The sequence below is a fragment of the Eubalaena glacialis genome, chromosome 15, assembly GCF_028564815.1.
Source record: "Eubalaena glacialis isolate mEubGla1 chromosome 15, mEubGla1.1.hap2.+ XY, whole genome shotgun sequence".
Lineage (NCBI taxonomy): Eukaryota > Metazoa > Chordata > Mammalia > Artiodactyla > Balaenidae > Eubalaena > Eubalaena glacialis.
In genome coordinates, this window is record NC_083730.1 from 90151022 (window position 1) to 90172792 (window position 21771).

General features: G+C 45.2%; 1 protein-coding gene across 1 annotated transcript in view; it reads left to right on the top strand.

Annotated features, from left to right (window-relative positions):
• The window catches only part of TMEM132C (transmembrane protein 132C), a 379805-nt gene that overhangs the window by 123952 nt on the left and 234082 nt on the right, over positions 1 to 21771 (top strand). The window contains exon 2 of the mRNA XM_061169897.1: positions 4266 to 5154. Coding sequence (XP_061025880.1) covers positions 4266 to 5154 — 889 coding nt within the window. The remainder of the gene's footprint in view (positions 1 to 4265; positions 5155 to 21771) is intronic.

Genomic DNA, 21771 nt, shown 5'->3' on the forward strand with positions numbered 1-21771 from the left:
AGCGGGCCCCGGCCCTGCTTCCTAGACCAACTTCCCACTCCTCACAGACCCAGCTCCTGAGCTTTCCCTCCACTGACCCTTTCCTGGTGCTGTGCTCCATCTGCCCCAGGATCCTTCCCCTATTCCACTCACCCTCCCGAGATCCAACCCATCCTTCATGTCACAGCTCAGAGAGAATCAATGCTAAAGAATCCATGTCGGTCAACACATCCCAAAGCGAGCATCGCAGTGGAGGTGGCACATGATATTGGCTGAAGGGTCATTTCCCCTGGTGGTGTTCTGTCTGGGTGCTAAGTGGCATGGACACCTCCTGCGTCCACTATCTCAATCTCAAAAACTCAATTTCTGGCAGCCAGCTTTGCAGTAGAGTTCTCCGATGAGCGGCTGATGGAGGACATGATATCCCAACACTGACAGGCAAGCACAGATAAAGAAAATGGATAAACAGGAAGGGAGACAGCAAATGAACGTGCTGTCAGCTGGGAGGCCAGATGCAGAGGTGCAGCTGTCAACTTCTCTCCTCTTCCCCTCTCCATGTCCGTAGGCAACCAGCATCGGACTTTTCCAGGGGTATTGTTTCAGATGAGTAAAAATTACTCAATAATCCTATCTTTCTGGGAGACGCTGCTATGAGCGGGTGAACCAGAATTAGAAGGTGGATATCTGTCTGTGTTTCACTAGGTCACGGCAACCGTGGGATGGTTTCCTTCCAATCAGCAGATAGAGCGTCAGGAGAGAAATACCACAACGGCTGGTAACCACCATGGGTCCCTTAATCTGCTAGCTCAGGGCTCCCCAAAATGTGAGATGAGCTTGGGAGATCCACATGGTGTCACAGCACGTGAGTGTGCAGACGGGCCTTGCACAGCTCCAGGGGGGCCGTTTTCATGAGTGTCTATGAGGTTGGGTATTGCAGGTACACCTACAAGGTGGGAAACCACCTGAGTCTTACCAATGAGAAAGTGATTCCCTTTTCACTTCTGTTTGAATTACTCTAATTTCCTCGAGGAGGAGAAAGTCTCATGTTGGTGTCTCACTGTATCTGTTTAGTTTCTTACCCTTGGTAATCTCTTGATGTTTATTAGTTACCCCATCAGGTGTTGCTGCATAAAAAACCACCTCCAAATTTAGAGACCTAGTTCACTTGTCATTTCTCATGAGTCTAGGGGTGACCGATCTTGGCTGAACTTGGCTAATTTTGGCTGGGCTCGCTCACTTGTTTGGGGGTGGCGGCAAACTGTGGGTTGGCTGATTGGGGATGGCCTCCACTGGGATAACTCTGCTGTCCTTCACGTGGTCTCTGCAGAAATTCAAAAGAGAGTTAGTGGAAACCTGAGCTTGGAATTGGCACATCGTCACTTCCGCCATATTCTGCTGACCAGAGCAAATTCAAGGCCAACCTAGACTCAAGGAGTGGGGCAATAGACTCCTAATTTTGAAGGGAAAATTGCAAAGTCACACACAAAAGGTGTAGAAAGAGGAGGAGAATGGGAGCCATTTTGTAATTGCTCTACAACAGGTACTTTTAGATCCTATATAATGAAGTCTGTCCACCTGTCTATCTACCTGTGTACCCATCCATCCAACCATTGATCCATCCATCCATCCAAACATTCATCCAACCATTGATCCATCCATCCATCCAAACATTCATCCAACCATTGACCCATCCATCCAGCCATTGATCCATCCTTCCATCCATCCATCCATCCATCCATCCATCCATCCATTTATCTATGGAAACTGAAACTGTCCAAGAAGGTAAGAACTTGCCCGAGATCACATGGGTATTGAGTAGATCAACTCTAGATCTCTATAGCCAAACATCATGTCTGTAACCACTATACTAGATCCCATTCCCTTCTTTACGATGTCTGTCTCTTCTTGGCTCGGGTTAAATCTCTCATGAACTGGAAAACTTCAGAACTAGGTTCAGCAGGAAGGTATGAGCTAGGCACTTTTTGTTCCATACGAAAGATAAAGAGGGAGTTAAATAATGGAAGAATCCTAAGAGAAGAGATAAGAAGACAGCAAGCCCACTTCAGCTTTATTTTATTGAAAATAAACTCAGCATTTGCTTCAAAGCAAAAGGTTCATTTTTAGGATTTTTTTGAAAGTAAAAAGACCAAAAAAAAGGAGAAAAAAGGAATTTTTATGTGCAAGAAGAGTGAAGAATGATGAGAAAGCTTGTTGACAAGCTTCCCTGTTGTGGAATACACCCTGCACAGATGGGCCTTAGCACCCTTGCCCTGTTCCTTCAGAGAGCCCTTGGCCCACTATCTTTTCCAAACAAACGAGTCTCTAAATCTCTACCCTTCAAGGTTTAAAAGCTTTTTTGGAGAGGGATGAGTACATCAGAATAAAAGCGTTAAATGTAGTAATAATTAGTCCATTGGGTTTGACACAATTCTACAAGTTGCTTAAAGAGTCAGTGATTTTCTTTAAACACATAGAGCCAGAACCTTTTCTAGAATGTTATGCAGGGCCTTCTGAGAGTGTTTTAACCTGGTCCTGAAATGAGTGGGTTAAAAGGGAAGCAGTAAAATATCCCTAAAGAGAGAGGGGCAAAGTACCCGTGTCACCGGTGACCTCAGAACAACGCCTCTGGGCGAAGAACAAGGGAGAAAGCTATTTCTTTGAAAAGCCATCTTGACAACCTAAGGCCGTTCGGCTGCAGCACCAAAGGCAGCTTTGATCTGCTAGCCAGTGTCCCGGCTGGGAAGAGGATTAGGGGAAGTTCCAGAGGGGAGAGAGGCACGGGGTGGGGTAGGCCCGTAGGCTGGTTGGGCTGTGCTGGCTGCAGTTAGAAGCAGGGACAGCAGGGGAGGTTGGAGCATCAGGGGAGAGGAATGCCCGTGTTCTCTCTCAGTATATGAATGGGGGCTTATGTGGGTTTTCTGGTCTGGTTCTGAAAGACAAGGGCCAGGCGATGGTCTTTGTCTTTCCTGGGCTTTGCAAAGTTAGCAATCGGGGCGCAGTAACCTCTTGTGCCCTGGGTGAGCAGCGGGTCCCCAACAATGTAAGTATCAACCCACGGGGAAGCTTTAGAGGACCACCTTCAATCAGCAAGGAGGCAGCTGGTTGTACTGCTAATGATGTGGGTGATGGACAGAGAAAGACAGGAAGATGGGGGTGATGGTGCTGCTTTTCCCGGGCTCAGTGTTGCACCTCCAGCCTCCAGTGTACGTTGACTTACCCGGCTGGAGATTCTAACTGGTGCTTTTCAACTCAGATGCTCCTGAGGGTCCAGCAGGAAATGTTACTGAGCAAGGTGGTTTGCTGGGTCTGTTCTCTTACTGTTGCCGGGGGGGCAGACAGCCTACATGCTGCCTCTCCTCTCATGTTTGCAGAGAAGCTGGAAACCCAGATGCTCCCCAGTTTTTGAAAAAGGTTCCCATTCATAGCCATCTTTTAAAATACCGTGGGCCAAACAGAACCCACCTGCAGGCTGAGTTGAGCACCTTAGGAGAGCAGTTTGCAATGTCTCCCAGATTGCTGTTTTTCTTTCGACTTTATGATATTTTTGGCTATGAGCAAGATCTTGTAAAATTTTTACACAGGCACGTTTATCATCGTTTAATTGCATTCGGCGTTTGAGTCATCGTTAGAGAGCTTTCCCTAGACCCAGGTTATAGAGGAAATCACTTTTTCATTCAGTAGTGAAAAAATGTCATTTTTTTACACCTAGATCACTGATCCATTTGAAGTTCATTCTTGTGTAGGGTGTGAGGTATGGCCCTAACTGTATCTTTTTGCCAAACGGCTGGCCGGTTGTCCTAGTACCATTTAAAGTCTGTCTCTGCCTCATGATTTGTGGTGCCACCTTTAAAACATACGAAATGTCTAGATGTACAGGGGCTTATTTATGAACTGTTCTCTTCCACTGGTCTGGTTTGCTCTTCATGTACCAGTGTCATTAAAAATGTTTGAAACTCATGCAAGTTATTAATAAATACACCCACTTGACACTCCTACAGTTGCCAGCATTAGATCAGACTCCATAAAATTGCCACTGTTCAACAATTCTTAGTGTACAAAAATCTCCCTTTCATGGGTTTAGACCTAATACACGCAGGTGATTTTCGGAGCATGTAGTCATTTACTAGCTGATCCCCGAAGGAACATGAAAATCCTAGCCAAGTGGACTGCAGAATGTTTACCCTCGTTTGTAAATTGCTCGTCAATTACCCCTCGTTGCTAAGTGACCTCTAAGGAGCCCGGAATAACCCCATCTTTGTCTTTTTTTTTTTCTTTCCCCCCTGCAGTGATCGAGGGCCGTGGGGTCACAGACAACATCCAGAGGTTTTCCTCGCTGCCCCCTTATCTGCCCGTGACCTACCACGTGCTCAGAGCGGAGACCTCCTTCTTCCTGAAGGAAACCAACCAGGACTTGACACGCAACTCCAGCCTGCGGTCCCGAGTCGAGTCTTTCTTCCCCTACAAAGCCAGGCGGCCCCCGATCTTAAATGCCAGCTATGGGCCTTTTTCGGTGGAAAAGGTCGTGCCCCCGGACCTGATGTCGACTCCAGACTTTTTGGGTCCCACCGACAAGGTTAGTTTCAACTGGAAGCTGAAAGCGCACGTCCTGCGGGACAAGGTCTCCCTGAGCCGGCCCCGCGTGCAGGTGCTGTTCCACGTGGTGGGCAGGGACTGGGACGACGCCGGCCCCGCGCAGAGGCTGCCCTGCCTGCGCGTGTTCGCCTTCCGGGAGACCCGGGAGGTGAGGGGCAGCTGCCGGCTGCAGGGGGCCCTGGGGCTGTGCGTGGCGCAGCTGGAGCTCCCGGCCGGCTGGTTCGGGCCCCCCACGGTGGTGGCCGGGAGGAAGAAGTCGCCCGAGCCCCCCGAGGGCAGCCTCGTGGAGCTCTACTACGCCCTGCAGCCCGGGGACGAGCGCGGAGACTGTGCCGGCGGCGACGTCCGGAAGGGCAATGCCATCCGCCCCGGGAAGGACGGGCTGGAGGAAAGCACGTCCCACCTGCAGAGGATCGGTGCCGTCGGCCTCTACCGGGCCCAGGACAGCGCCCATCTCAGCGAGCTGCGTCTGGATGGCAACGTGGCCGTCTGGCTGCCCTCCCGGCCGGCCAAGCAAGGAGACGTGGTCACTGCCTATGTCACCGTGGCCAGCAATTCCACCGTGGACTTCTTCATCTTGAGGTAGGTGCCCACTGTAGTCTGGGGTGCGCCGACGGTGACGCCGGATGGGAAGGTGGGGTGCAGATTTGTAGAAGATTCCATCTTCACCGCCTTTAGGGACCCTCTGGCTTCAAAGTAGAAGCCAAATTCTGCACCCGGCCACGGGCTTTCAGCAACTTCGCTGTATATTAGGGGGTGGGAGAAAGAGGGCCGGAACTGCACCCCTAAGAAGCAAGACTAACTTAACCACTGTCTTCTGACCTTGCATTACCTTTGAACTGGGAGAGGGATATGACTTTTTTTAAGCTTCAGAGTTTTTTTACATGTACAAATACTTGGTTGCATGGCAAAGTATATGTTCAGGGGGCCCAAGGAAAGACATAGGCATATCTCGCTCTCTGCTATCTCACTTTGGGTGTAAACATGAAAAAAAAAAAAAAGCCAAGGATAGTATCTTTTTTTTTTTTTGGTGGGGTTAAATCTTGCCAGTTAGCGGTGGGAAAACCCCAGTTCGTGAGTACAGTTTAGCAGTGATTCAGGGAGTCTGCCCAACAGAAGATTCTTCAGTAGAGGTATTCCATCTCATAAGAAAAGAAAAAAGAAAACTAAATTGAAACAACTACAGAACAGCCCACCTACCATCACCTCTGTTGGTTCAGCAAATCACCCCAAACTTGTAATGGGCTCTTTCTCTGCACGGTGATTCTAAGGTTTAGATCAGGAGCGCCTGTTATCTGAGGATAACTAATAATGGGGGGAAAGCCACCTGAAGCAAATCCTCTAAAAGTGTGGCCCAGGATTTCATAAAAATGAAAAACTATTTGCTTGAGATTTGTTTAGAAGATAAGGATGATAAATAGCAGGTTTTTATCTAGCATCATTAAGAAGGACTTAGGTTGTAATTGCAGCTATGCTTTGGTTCTTTTTAGAATAAAAAAATAATCACATGTTGCTTGAGTTGCTTGGGAAAACATTCGCAAAATAGAATGATGGCATCTTATAGCATATTTCACTTTGGTTTAAATTTTGTTGTCTGATGATAAGAATGGTCCATTTTCAAGGGTTTTAATAAGTTTCTTGAGGCATTTCTTAGTCCTTTGGATTCGAATAATTCTCTTCTGAAGTTTCTGTCTGGTCATCACCCTTATAATTTTTTCTTTCAATTTTTAAGTGGACTAGTTTTACCAGATCCTTCTTTGACAGTGGTTTGGGATATGATCAAGGGCTTTACAGCATCACTTTCAGTGGCGTTAGGCAGTCCTGCATCTTCTACAAAATATAAACTGTGCCCTGTGGGAAAATTCCCATCATATTTGCACTGATGGATGGTCAGCCTGGTGCCTGCTGCCTTTGGGGGGGAGGAAGGATAAACTCAGTGTCTTAATGCAAGTGGCAGCCTTATAACTGCAGGGCCAGGATAGCAGATATTTAGATAAAAGAATCCAGGTTTGCTTCCTCCTGCCTTGGATGGGGAAAGACACTGATCTGGAAGGTTTGAGTTTCATTTCCACTGAGTCCGTTGCACCCTGGTTTCATGTCCTTCTATTGTAAAATAAATATATCAATCCCGAGCTTTGGAAAAGAGGGACGGAAGGCAGGGAATCAGTAGCACTGCTAACAAATTTTAAAATTCCAGAGTCATAAGTATCTTCCCACTTGTACTTATCCTTAGCTTCCCTCTTTAGCACAGCAGGCTTGAGGGGTGAGTATGCGTGAGCCACTGGGTCCCCACGTCTAAGATGCAGGGCCTTCCGCTGCAGGTGGGACACTCAGACCTGGTTCATTGGAGAGGAGAAGCTGTTTTCTGTATTTTTCATCACAAAGATGAACATGATGTGGGAGAACACAGGTCCTGCAACCAGCTGGCCTCAATTCTGGTCTGCTTCCTGGCTTTGTGACTGTAGGCATGCCACCTCATCTCCATGTGCCTTAGTTTCCTAATTCAGGTGAGATTCTGGTACCTACTGCCATAGGGATGGGAAGATTCAGTGGGCTAATATTTATCTGTGAGATGCTTACAACAGTATCTGGCACATAAAAGTGCTTCTGTGAAGGGTTGTTTTTGAACGTCCATCAAAACTTCCATAAGCATTGAATTCTATTTTAGCACTGAAAGGATATTGTGCTTTGCATAAAACAGCAGCTACCAGGTCTGTTCTGAAAGCTGTATTGATTCTCACTTCACCATGCTTTTGTTTAAAGAGCAAAAAAAAATTGTTTTATAATGACAAGAGCTTTGGGAGCACAGAGGATCGTAACGACATGACTGTTGCTTGATGCCGGGAAGGGCAGTAGCCCTATTTCTGCCTTCCTGGTCTTTCCACCCACGGATCAGAGTCCTGGGAAGAGAGAGGAGGTGGAGGAGAAACAGAGTCAAGAATGACTCCAAGACATTGGGCATGAAGGATGCAGCTGCCCTGATTGGTACGGGAAGGCTGTGGGTAAAGTAGGTATTCCCTTTCCAGATAACGTATCTCATTTTAAATTAATTTTAATTTATAAATTAATTATTCTAAGGAAAAAAATATTCAGTAAGAAAATACAAAAAGATGTACACAGATGTGGCAAAATAGTGAAGCTTGCATGAGGCTTACTGAAGTCTGGGAAACACTACTTTCTTCCTAGTAAAAGTAGCAGCTCGTGGAAATCCACATTTATCTAGCTGTCTCCAGGGATGGTCACTGGTTCAGTCAATCACAGGAGAAATCCATCTGGCCCATCACTGGAACCCAGCTGAGAAATTCACGGGGGATTTTTTTTTTGGGGGGGGAGGGACTTTGCTACACCCCTCCTGACTGTGAAATCCAAAGACATTCTCCATTGCCTCCTTGGAAGATGGCTTTGCCGACAAGTCTATGATGCTTGAAGACAACCCAAACTTCTTGGGAATTTTTATAGGGCCAATAACATACATGGACACTTGGCCTAAGCCTCCTTTCTGAGATCATTTTCACAAACGATACTGTCTTCCACAGGCTCGAGGAAGCAGCCTGCATTTCGTTAGCTATGTCGTGCATTTAATTCAAAGGCGATCCCTGCTTTATGATCAGATTGGTTCCTGAGACTCAGTCAAGGTGTGGAGGTTGAAGCTTTGTTTCCTGCGGATATAACGTTATTTTAGAAACCTATTTTGGAAAAATAGAAACATAAAATAATGGCCAACGTAAAGGAAAATACCTAACTGGATATGTTTTACAGATACTTGTAAGTAGGTCAGTTCCATGGATATCAGTTCCTTGGCCCCTGGGATGCGGCTTAGCACATATTGGGTTCGCCAAAAAGTTCATTCGGATTTTTCCAGAAGATGTTAATGGGAAAACCCGGATGAACTTTTTGGCCAACCCAGTAGTCAAGGACTAGTAAACATTTATTGAATCGATGCAGAAGCAAATACCTAATGTCAGATTTATACCATGATGTGCCTTTTCATGGATGCTTTCCTTCATGACTTACTAACTGAATCTTCTTGAAATAATATCAAGATTCCTTACAGCAAGCATAAGCATTATTCCCTATTCCGAGGGTTTTCAAAACATACTGACAATTGGGGTCATCAGTCCTGACAATTCCTGATGCCATCTCCACGTACCTGAATGCTGCTGACAACACGGGATGCTGAGGACCGCACTTCTTACTCAAAGCTCAGTCTTAGACTGGGTTTGCAGAATTACTCCCTGTGTTGGGACCAACGTTCACATTATCTCAAGTTGCAGGTGTTAGGCAGGTAGATCACTCTTGACCTTGCAGGTCTTTGAACGGAAGAGTAGGGGACACCGTGGCACCTCTGATCTTAGCAGGATGCAACTGAAATTGATCCCTGAAGAAGCCAAGGCAGTGGTTCACTGGTCCTCTCCCTTTTAAAATAAGCTTGCTTAATTGAAATCCCTAATTCACAGAAACGGATGGGAGATGTTCTCCTCCAAGTGTAACTAATTCAGAACCCCGCAACTTTGTGATTGGAATTAGGGATGCTAAGAGAGTCATAAAGAGTCTTTCCTCTTTACAAGATTACATTATGCTGCTACCATGAGCTTACACATAGCAAATCGTCCTATCTCGAGTCTCATAATGAAAAGAATATAAGTAGCATACCAACTGGTTTAGTCTACTCCAGGATTTCTCAACCTCCGCAAGATGGGCATTTGGGGCCGGATCATTCTTTGTCGTGAGGCCGTCCTGTGCCTTGTAGGATGTTTAGCAGCATCCCTGACTTCCACCCACTAGCAGTGGTACCTCCTCTTCAGTTGTGACAACCAAATTGTCTCCAGACATTGACAGATATCCCTTGAGGGACAAAATCACCCCAATTGACAACCACTGGTCTACACCTTTGATGTACAGAGGGTATGTATATCTGGATGGTCCGTGCGGAGATTCGGGTGGGAAATGAAGAAACCGTCTGGCTCATCCTAGGCGTTTGACCGAAGTCAAAAGCTGCTGAGACTGTATTTCCTTGGTCTCTCTTCTGACAGTATACTCCTTCATTCTGTTCCTTCCCCACCAAGAGTTAAGTGTCTGATCAGTATAATCAATTAAAAATCAAAGGACCCAAACTATTTCACAGGTGACTGAGGAGGAGAGAAAGCAAGATACTTGGCATCACCTGTCTTAGATTCCATGTGTTTCTGGATTTCTCTCGAGCTCAGGTAGTTATCCCAAGTCCTGTCACACATGTTATCCCACGTCCTATCCCACGCCTCCCCTCAAAGGTAGCTGACTCTTCAGAGCAAGTCATGACCCCCACGAGCAGAAATAGAAATCTTTCCATCTCTATCTCTCCAGAAGAACTGACAACAGAACAACCGTTTGCATGGCTGCTTTGTCCTTTTCTGGGTAAGGTTTGTGTATCAGTGGTGATCATGGAGCCTTCAGGGTTTAAATCCTAAGAGGTGATTTTTCCTTTTTAAGCAAAACATGGTGAAGTCACGAGGTAATCCTCCCAGAAGAATAAAGAAGGAGTAGAAGAAAGATGACGCTATGCCAGGCATCCAGTCTGAAAAGCCCTTGCTTTGTAGACGCAGGATCACAAATTAAGGGAGCAAGCAGTGAGGCGGCCCTCCGCTGGGGTGCAAGGGGTGTCGTTCAGTTCCTTCGTGGCTATTGGATGTGGGACCTACTGATTCATTACCTCTGTCCTGGTGTGACTGGGAGGTATATGCACAGTCATTCTTGTTAATAACTAATATCTCCCAGCCAAATCAACGCGACATCATGTGCATTTAAGTGCTACTCTATGTTCCCAGCATCTTTCCAATAAATAAACAACAAGGATGAAGGGTGCAGTCAGGCAAGAAGCTTTTAAGGAGATGTGTTAAAGGAAGAAGAATGTTAGGGAAGTACTATTTTTCTTTAAGCAGGATGAGATTTGTAGGTGGATTTATTTCTAGAATCTCAGCGTATAACAAGGGAATGCAGGTAGAGTGCAGAGCCTGGCTCTCTCCAACTCTACAAGGATTTTGTGAGGTTCATCTTTTACAGACAAATCTTGTTCCTAACCAGCCCAGGGCAGAGGGCAGAGTCTCAGGATCCCCCTGGTGGGTGGATGGTGGGATTCATGGGGCATCTCTCTCCTAATAGACTGAAGCCCATCACGGAGCTTCACTACTAAGTCTGCTTACACTTAATTATACACAAATACACAAAATACACAAATGGTCATAGCAGCATTATTCACAGTAGCCAAAACATGGAGACAACCCAAACGTTCCATCGATGGGTGAATGAATAAGTGAATTGTGATATATTCCTACAATGGAATAGAATATGGCCGTAGAAAGGCATGAAGTATTGATAAGGGCTACCGTTGTGGATGAACCTTGAAAACATGGCGCTGAGTGGAAGAAGCTAGACACAAAAGACCACGTGTGGTACCATTCTATGTATAGGAAATATCTAGAATAGGCAAGTCCATAGAGACAGACAGTAGAGTAGCGGTTGTTGCCAGGACCCAGTGAAATAGATGGCCAGTGATGAATGATTGCTAAGGGTATGGGGTTTCTTTTTGGAGGGATGAAAATATTTTGGAGTTAGATAGGGCAGATGGGTGTACAGCTATGTGAACATACTGAGCACCACTGAATTGTATACTTCAAAAATATACGCTATACAAAACTAAACCATATATACAATATAGAAATAAGCCATATATATAAATGAACCATATATATTATATATAAACATCTGTAAATAACTATATATATATAAAGAAACTGTATATAAGAATAAACCATATGTATATATAGGGATATATTATAAGATGGTATGGAAAAACCCGAACGAACTTTTTGGCCATCCCATTATATCTCCCAATAGATGGTGTGTGTGATAGGAAAGATGGTTGGTCTTGACCTTTCTTTCTTGCCTCTAAACTTAACCACATATTAAACATGGAACGAATTAAAAAAAAACAAACCAAACTCTAGTCTAACTGAGGCTTTTTCCCTCAAGTGATCAAATGTTCAGTTGCCTTTCCCACACTTGGCGACATTCTTAGGATCTTGCCCGGTTGAATCTTTCCCACGGACACTAAAGCGTTTGTTATGCTTTGTACCACGTCACGATGAGAAGTCTCCTCAACATTTCGGATGAATGAGAATGGCCAAAGCAGGGATGGGCTGGCTTACATCAGACGTCTATACGGGCTAGCCAGGGACTATAGACACGTGCAGCTGTATGTGGGGGGGCGGGTGACTGCTAAGAGGGCCTTAGCAGCCCCCATAATCTCAATTAACCAGCCCCCGAGACCGCCCCAGATCAACACTTAATCCAACGAGGGCAGCATATTACGTCAGCACCGTTCTCCACCTCCACGCAGTGGCCAGTCTGATGTGTGCACCCTCCGCAGTGGAAATGATGGGACTGGTGAGGAAGCGGCAAGAGGGGGATCACGTGTGTTTCTTTTTTTTTTTTTTCACGTGCATTTCTAAAGGGAGCAGCCTCTTCTCAGCTCCCAATAATTGTTGCCGCTCTGGAGCCCAAGACCATGGCAACCAGGTTTACTGGTCTTGAAGACAAGCTGGAAACGCAGGGTTTATGTACAGTCTTTCAAACAGAATGACTTTTCAGCCATCGCCGTGCAGACCTGGGGACCTGCTTGTGTCTGCAGGTTGCCATGCTGCATCTCTTGATCCGTAAGTCAGGGCTCAAAGTAGAACGGATTAGTGTCCCGGGGCTGCTGTAACAAATGGCACCAAACTGGATGGCTTGAACAACAGAAATTTTTTCTCTGACAGTTCTAGAAGCCAGAAGTCTGAAATCAAGGCACTGGCAGGGCCGTGCTCCCTCTGAAGCCTCTAGAGAAGAGCGCTTCTTTGCCTCTTTCAGACGCTGGTGGCTGCTGTCAACCTTTAGGGTTCCTTGGCTTGTGGTCTCATCCCTCCACTCTCTGCCCCTGTCTTCACATCAGTTTTCCCTCTGTTTCTCCTCTATGTCTGTGTCTCAAATTGCCCTCTCCTTTCTCTTATAAAGAAACCTGTCATTCAGATATCATATGATACCGCTTATAAGCTGAATCTAAAAACAACGATACAAATGAACTTATTTACAAAACAGAAACAGGCTCACAGACATAGAAAACAAACTTACGGCTACCAAAGGGGAAAGGGGGGCAGAGATAAATTGGAAGTTTAACATATACACACTACTATATTTAAAATAACCAACAAGGACTTACTGTATAGCACAAGGAACTCTGCTCAAATTCTGTAACAACCTAATTGGGAAAAGAATTTGAAAAAGAATAGATACATGTATACGTACAACTGAATCCCTTTGCCGTACCCCTGAAACTAGCACAACATTGGAAATCAATATAAAATAAAAATTTACAAAAAAAAAAGAAAAAAAAGAAACCAGTCATTGGATTTAGGACCCACCCCAATCCAGAATGATCTCATTTTGAGATCCTTAACTAGTTACATCTGCAAAGACCCTGTTTACAGATAAGGTCACATTCTGAGGTTCTAGATGGACATGAATTGGGAGAAGGGCCATTCTTCAACCCACCCTACAGAAGATGGGCCACTCGATGTATTTCAGAGCCTTCCACTGTGCCATCCTTGGTTCTTTTGAATTGCTCCATCCCGCGGTGGGAAGGCGATGCTATGAATAAGAATGTGTGCCTTCGCTACGTGAAGGATAAACCCTTCTCTGTTGGGGGAGTCCAGACCTGCACACTCAAGTCCATTCCACTAATTTCTGAGCGCAGCCTGTGTGTGTAAGGTTATAATTGAATATTAGGGAGTGTGGTTTTTTTTGCCCTGATCCCTTTTGTGTCTGAGGATACGAAAAACCCTCAAAGGCAATTTCCAGATACCTGGCTTACCCTGGATAATTGTTGGCTCTTCATTTCCAATGGAGCTTCAATCTGCAGGGTCAAGTAGAACCCTCGAGAATGACTGCACAGTCCCCAGACTCACCCTGAAGAGGAGTGGACCGTCCAACAGGATGGTGTTTGCCTTGACTGCCAATTTGGAGCTAATTCAGAAAATTCTGGAGACTCTTTTTCCCACACTCGTGTTGAAAATGCCTTCCCTGTTGAAGGCCTCCCAGGAAAGGTTTGTTTTCATTTTCTCCAGCTTGTCGTTTTAAATGTATTCTGCTGGAATAGAGAAAAGGAACAATTTTCTTTCTGCTGGGAAGAAGTGAAGAAATAATGTTTCCTGCCTGGGGCCCCTCCCCAGCCCCCCAGAACACATCTGGGTTGCCAGGCAGCCCGGCTTCTGCGAAACATTTGAGAACGATTTGACTGTTGTGGGAAACATTTAAACATAAAATTGATTCCAGTTCTGTGAACAGAGAAAAGCAGAGTCCTTCTGACCAAGTCCTCTTTTGTTCCACGTTCTTTCAACCATGTAAAAGTCATCTTAGTTTTCGAGTTTCCCCAGATCACAGCTTTGTCTGTTGCAAACAATATAACACGTGCATAAGTGGCCCTGTGACACACGGTCCCTTTCTATCCGGACATTTTGGAAAAGAGAGTCTGGCTAAGGGCGTGAGTAGTCATTGCAGTAAGAGTGTCAAAATTTTAGTATTGTGGTGTACTGGGGTATTTTTTTTTTTCTTGATATGGATTTTTTTCTTTTGTTTTTGAGTCCCTCTTTTTATTTATTTTGTTTTTTAATTTAATTTAATTTTTAAATTGAAGTATAGTTGATTTACAATGTTGTGTTAGTTTCAGGTGTACAGCAAAGTGACTCAGATATATATGTATATGCTGGAGTATTTTAAAGTACTGATTTGCTGCTACTTTGGTGTCATGTCACTGCTCCAGGGTTCCTAAATATCAGAAATTTCAACTGTTTATGGCTTGCAACCGCAAGAGTTATCAGCTGAATTAAAATCTCGGAGAGGGGAAAAAAATCTTACCGGATTCGAAAGCATTCTGAATGCATTCCCGCTGGTTTATTTCACTAAGTGAAATAAGTCAGCCAGATAGAGAAAAATACTCTGTGGTATCACTTATAGGCAGAGTCTAAAAATACAACAAACTAGTGAATATGACAAAAAAGAAGCAGGCGCACAGACAGAGAGAAAGTACTAATGATTACCAGTGGGGAGAGGGAAGGAGGGAGGGGAAGAGGGAGGGAGAGGGGGAGGTCCAAACTATGGGGCGTGAGGCAGGTTACAAGGATGTGCCATACTACACGGGGAGTAGAGCCAGTACTTTGTAATAACTGTCAATGGAAAGTAACCTTTAAAACTTGTATTAAAAATTAATTTCAAAAATTTAAAGAACAAAACATATGCATACAAATTAAAAAAAAATAATTTCTTTTCCATTAAAAAATAAAACCTTTCTTGGAAACTTCTTGCTATTTTAGCTTCCATGTCTTATGTTCCTAGCGATGTTGCGTATATTTTCTTGTGTTTATTAGTCCTTTGTGTGCTCCCCAGGGCCAGTCTGGCTCCAGTCTACTTTCAGAAGTACGATGCACTGTTTTACTTAGAACGGAAGGGTCCTGGAAATTAGGACATCAAGACAGACAGGAGGCTGTGGTGTAGGAGGAGATAGAAGGGAGGGGAGAGGGGCTGTGGATCTCGGGACCAATTACCAGCCATTTTCTCCAGCTGAATCCAGTGACCTCGCTCCCCCCGTGGCTGAGTCCCATTGCCCCACCCCACCCCATCCCCTCTTTCCTCCACAGTGGATCCACATTCTCAAGGCCTGACCTGGTTCCCTTAGTTTAACTTATATCAACTAGGACTTTCTTCCTCCTTCATCTTGCCTCGAGAGCATCCAGCTAGAAAGACCAGCATCCCCAGACCTGGACGGTGGCTGTCCCTCAGGTGGAACCACATGTGAGGGCAGTGCCTAAAAGACGGAGACCACATCTTACATGTCCCTAAAATACCAGCATCCAGTTGGCGTGGTTAAGAATCCGCCTGCCAATGCAGGAGACACGGGTTCGAGCCCTGGTCCGGGAAGATCCCACATGCCGCGGAGCAACTAAGCCCGTGTGCCACAACTACCGAGCCTGTGCTCTAGAGCCCGCGAGCCACAACTACTGAGCCCGCAAGCCACAACTACTGAAGCCCGCGCACCTAGAGCCCGTGCTCCGCAACAAGAGAAGCCCGCGCACCGCAACGAAGAGTAGCCCCCGCTCGCCGCAACTAGAGAAAGCCCGCGCGCAGCAACAAAGACCCAACACAGCCAAAAATAAATAAATAAATAAATAAATAAACAAATAAGAAAAGCCACGTGTGGGCTTTCTCTAGTGCGGCAAGTGGGAGCTACTCTTCATTGTGGTGCATGGGCTTCTCATTGTGGTGGCTTCTCTTGTTGCGGAGCACGGGCTCTAGGTGCGCGGACGTAGTTGCAGCACGCAGGCTTAGTTGCTCCACGGCATGTGGGATCTTCCCGGACCAGGGATCAAACCTGTGTCCCCTGCATTGGCAGGTGGATTCTTAACCAGTGTGCCACCAGGGAAGTCCCCCAATTGGTGTTATGCAGTCACTTTGGACATGCCTTCTTGAAGGAGTCTTCTCTTCTTCTGAATTTTTCAGAGACATCTTTAAAAAGGGAAATTGCTACAACAAAATAAAGAAACGCATAGCCTTTTCAGCAGCTCTCACCCAGTGTCACCTGGATGGGACCAGTCACTCCTGAAGTCAAAATCCTGGCTGCCTCTGGGACTGCTGGTTGGATGTGGAGCTATTGGGATTCTAGGAGAGTATATTTGCGTAGCGTTTGTCATGTCATTCATTTGTAACATGCCATGCAGTCCTCTCAACAACCCATTCTGGCATCCAGTCTCTTTAGCTCCATCAGCCAAATCTTCTCCTTACGTGTCATTATAATTCTCCTGCTGGCTCCCTACATGGTGACCCCCGGTGGTTCCTAGTTGTGACCATGCTGAGAGTTTATTTTTTATTTATTTATTTGGCTGCGTCGGGTCTTAGTTGCCGCATGCGGGATCTTCTGTTGCAGTGCACGGGCTTCTCTCTACTTGTGGCTCGCGGGCTCCAGAGCACGTGGGCTCTGTAGTTGCGGCACGCAGGCTTAGTTGCCCTGTGGCATGTGGGATCGTCATTCCCTGAGCAGGGATCGAACCTGCGTCCCCTGCATTGGAAGGTGGATTCTTAACCACTGGACCAGCAGGGAAGTCCCCATGCTGAGAGCTTAAAAGTGGACTTCTACAGTGAAATAGCACCTTGCACCCATTAGATTGGCTGCTCTCCAATAAGCAAGAAAATAGCCAAGTGTCGATGAGGATGTGGAGAAATTGGAACCCTTGTGTCCTATTGATGGGAATGTAAAATGGTGCAGCTGTTGGGAAAAACAATATGGCGGTCATCAAAAAAACGAAAAATAGAATTACTATATGATCCAGCAGTTCCTCTTCTGTGTATATACCCAAAATAATTGAAATCAGGATCTTGAAGAGGTATTTATATACCCATGTTCATTGCAGCATTACTTAAAACAGCCGAGAAGTGGAAGAAACCCAAGTGTTCATTGATGGATGAATGCATAAACAAAATGTACAGTGGAATGTTATGCCACCTTAATAAAAAGCAAGGAACTTCTGACACCTGCTGCAACATGGATAATAATCTTGAAGACATTATACCAAGTGAAATAAGCCAGTCAAAATGATAAAATGATAAATGCTGTATGATTCCACTTCCATGAGGTACTTCGATGAGTCAAAATCATAGAGACAAAAAGTAGACTTGTGGTTGATGGGCTAGGGGGATGATGGGGGATTATTGTCCAGTGGGTGCAGAGTTTCAGTTTTACAAGATGAATCGAATTACGGAGATGGATGGTGGTGTTGGTTGCACATTATAAATGTATTTAATACCACTGAACAGTACACTTGAAAATGGTTAAGATGGTAAATTTTATAGGATGTGTATTTTACCACCCTCACCACAACAAAAGTTATCTTAAGTGGACTTCTCCTTTATCATTTGTCCAATGAATGTTCTGGAATTGAGTCTCCTTGGCTTGGTTTCAGCCGCATACTCATCCCTAACACATTTATTGTGACCAGCTATTTAAACATACTACCCTTCGAGTTAGGAGTGGTGGATTAATTCCGCTAAAAACTTGTTGACTGAAAGTACAGGCAGAGTGGCTTGACGAAGGGAAAGTTGGGATGCAGGCCCTAAAAGAAGGAGGAGTTGTACACTGGGCAGCGAAGAGCAAGAGGTGTCCAGTGATGGAGCATAGTGATGGAGGTACAAGCTCCAGAGATGGATGAGCGAATTGAAATCCTGGACTCAGGGTTTCCTCGCTGGACAACCAAGGCAGGTTCCTCAACCTCTCTGTGCCTTGATTTCTGTATGAGGATAATAATAATAGGACCTACTTGTAGGGTTATGGTGAGGCATAAATGATACAGAAATTTAACATATGCTTGGTACACTTACACATATTACTTTGTTGTTACTATTGCATTATTGTTTTTTATTAGCACATGGGTTTTCCTCAAGTTACGTAGATAGTCTTTGTATCTGCTCTTGGTTTAGAGCTACTAATTGCAGCTAAAAATATTCTGATGAACTCCCATCTCTACTCTAACACATACATTCTGTTGGAAGAAGGATCCCATTGCTTTCCCTTAGGTAAACCCCCCTCCCAGGGCAATTTGGAAATTATCTGGAGACCGTTTTGTTGTCAAAACTGGGGAGGGGGTTTCTACTGGTGTCTTGTGGGTGGAGACCAGGGACAATGGTAGATCTCCTACAAGCACAGGACAGCTTCCCTCCCCCCCTCACCAAAGACTGTTCCAGCTCAAAATGCCAATCAGTGATGCTGAGGTTGGAACACCCTGAGAACAACAAGTGGTTGATCACGGCGTGCATCACTACAACCACAGGTTATAACCAATTGTCTCTCAGGCTTCAAAGCCAGTCATGGTTCTCAGTGAGTCAGGAATATACCCGCGGACACGTGGGAAAGCCATCTGTCGGGAACATCATGGCCTTGCCTGGCAAGGTAAGAAGCTCTGCTGCTTTGAAACGCTCCTCCTAGATGCTGGCAGTAGATACAGTGGCCATAAGCTATTGAAATCGAGGCCAATTTTCATGTTTACCAAAGAGCAAGGATCTAATTCAGTTTGTCTATACTCTGTGATAAGTATATCTTAATATCCCTCCTTAAAAAAAAAAGAGAGAGAGGAAAAAAGAAAACAAGAAAAGGCCTTTGATAACATCAGAGAGGTCTGTTCAAAGACGGAGCCATCCTTGACATCACATTGGCAGAAAGAGGACCACACTCCAATGACCACTCATTTCATTAGCTGCTAAGGAATACTTCCCAGAATGGGCTCTGTGGGCACGGGACTGGCTCTCAAAATTGGTAGATCACTGTCAGCGTGTCTCAGATGGAAGGGCTAAAGATAGAGTCCAGCTGACAAACCCAGTTGTGCCATCCTGAAATGCACAGGGGAGCTCGAAGGATGGCATGTGGCAGCTGCATTCAGATGGGCAGTGGGAAGGGACCACTTCCACTTAGCTGAGCTGTTGGCTGCAGGGTCAGGGAGCAGCTCGGCCATCTCAGCAACCACTGGAGCTACAGGATCTCTAACGAGTTCAAGAGATTATCTCCCCAATCCTAGTCAACCTAGGTTGGGTATTTTTTTTTAAATTTTTTGGCCGTGCCACGTGGCATGTGGGATCTTAGTTCCCCAACCAGGGATCGAACCCACGTCCCCTGCAGTGGAAGCGTGGGGTCTTAACCACTGGACCGCCAGGGAAGTCCCAACCTACAATGGGTATTTAACTGTCCCTCTGCCCACCTTCTATTGGGGGATAATATTTTGATACGTGACATTTCATCCCTCTGTGCTTCTTATTCCATTCTTAGTCCCTGGTTCTTCCCAAGATTCAAGCCATAAAGAGAACATGTTATACTGATTTCCAGAAGGAATGGGCTGACATAGCAAAAATAGAAAACAAGAGAGTGAAACCCTTAATTTTTGAATTGGACCAGAAAATCTGGAAAACTCTCATCAGGTTTGTTCTTATTGCAAAAAATTAGATAACGGTTTCCTAAACTGAGGGTAAAGCAAAAAAAAAAAAACAAAAAAAAAAACAGATGGGAATTAGAAGGAGTTAAAAGTTGGAAGGACCCTAAAAGGATCCTTGAGCTTTGAGTGGTCCATCTGAGAAGTTTGGGAAACCAGCAAGTGTGGATATCTCTTCTCTCCTTCCAGGTAAAACACAAGAACAAGCAAGATCTCTAAGTTCTCTTGTGCTTAGCGTGGTAGGAAAGAGAAGTAGGGTCAAAATGGTGTGAGGTGTCTGGGCAAAAAAAGCCTTCACCCCCATGCAATTTTCCGTATTTTCTTTTCAGTATAAGCGATATAGAAGCAACTAAAGGGATGCTGGCTTTGTTGTCAAAATAAACAAGGCGCATCTGTGGACCACCTGTGAAGTTGCTCTGTTGACTGGAGAATATGCCTTTGACATGTATGTGCCTGGATAGACACACAGACAGCTTACAGATGCCAGTGTGGGCTGATGCCACAAGGACTGATGTCCCCACTGATGTCCCCTCGACCCCCCCCTCCGAGAATGGAGATGGTCCTTAAGGATGGGAGGCCATCGGCTAGAATGCTTCAGCCACAGGGAACAGAGCTCAACCAAGAGTTTTCAAACCAGTGATTCCCCACCTTGAGTGGACATCAGAATATATATAATTAATATATGTATATGTAGCAGTTCTTTTAAAATATATGTAATTCATATGAGGGATATTAAATTTTCAGAAGGTATATATATTTACAGAGAGAAAGAGAAACGGAGACAGAGACAGAGAGACAGAGACAGAGACATAGAGACAGAGAAACAGAAAAAGAAGCAAAATCGTACATGGCAGATTTTCAAAGTCTGTCAATTTAGGTGAAGGTTAGATGGGCATTGATGATACTATTCTTTTAATTTTCCCACAACTTGAAAACTCTTGGAGAAAAGCTGAAAAAAAAATTCCAGTGTCTGAATCCTACACTAATCCAGTTAAATCAGAATCTCTGGGGTTGTGCTTGGGTATCATCAGTATTTTAAAAAATCTCTCCAGGTGATGCTGATAAACAGTCAAGATTGAGGTCCACAGATGCAGGCTTGCGCATCTCTCCAGCCTCATTTTTTAACCTCGTTTCTCACACATGTTGCACTGAAGCCTCGCTGCCGCCTTCTCGTTGCATCTCAAAGCTCACTGCTGCCTCATGGCCTTTGTACCTGCTGTGCTCTCTGCCTGGAATGCTCCTCCTTCTGCCTTCACAGAGTGGGCTTCTTCTTGTTACCCAGGACTTGGCTTACATTGGTTCTCCTGCCTTTTCACCTTCCTCCAAGCCAGATAGGAGCTCACCCTCCTTCAAGTTGTCCGAAGCATTCTTTTCTTACCACTCTTATCCTTTATCATCCTGGCACTACCCTGTATGGATTTGCAAACCTGAAAATACCTGTACTGCATTCCTAGTATTCCCTGCAGCATCTCAAAATGCTTCTTCTCCGATGGACCACCCAAGACACACTTAATTCACAAAGATACTGGTGAGCCGTAAGGGTCTGGGTCCAGGGTGATCTCGTGACCGCATGGGAAGCTTTCATGGTTCTATAACGATGTCCTTGGTGTTTGCAAACAAGGGAGGGGGCAGACTGGTAATGAATTGAATGACTCTTCAGATTCTCTTCTCATCTGACTGTTAATGACAGTCATAGTTGCTCAAGGGATTTGTATGAAGGAAGCAGCACGTAACCTTAGATTCTGGCTTTCAAGTTGGACCACATTCAGGCAACTAGACTCTTCTAGGAAGAAATAATCTCCACTCTTCTTTGACCGAAGATGGTGGCAATAAATATCTTTCCTGTTTGTCCAGAGTAAAGGACATCGTCCCCCTTCTTGGCACAGACAGTATATGATTAGATTTTTTGTTCGTTCCCCCACTGCACTTGAAAAGTGCAATTAACCCTGTGAGGAAAGACCATTAAGAAGCAGTCTTAAGTCAAGACGCAAAGAATTCATTAAGAAATTATGTTTCTCAATCTGACAGAGATGGGAGAGACTAAAAGGAAGATATTTAAACATTGCACAGAGGCGTGAAGGCCATTCTACTGCGCTCTCTCACCCTCGAGGTTAATTGAAACCACTGAAAGCATTACCCAGAAAAGAATGGAAAGTTACCCGTA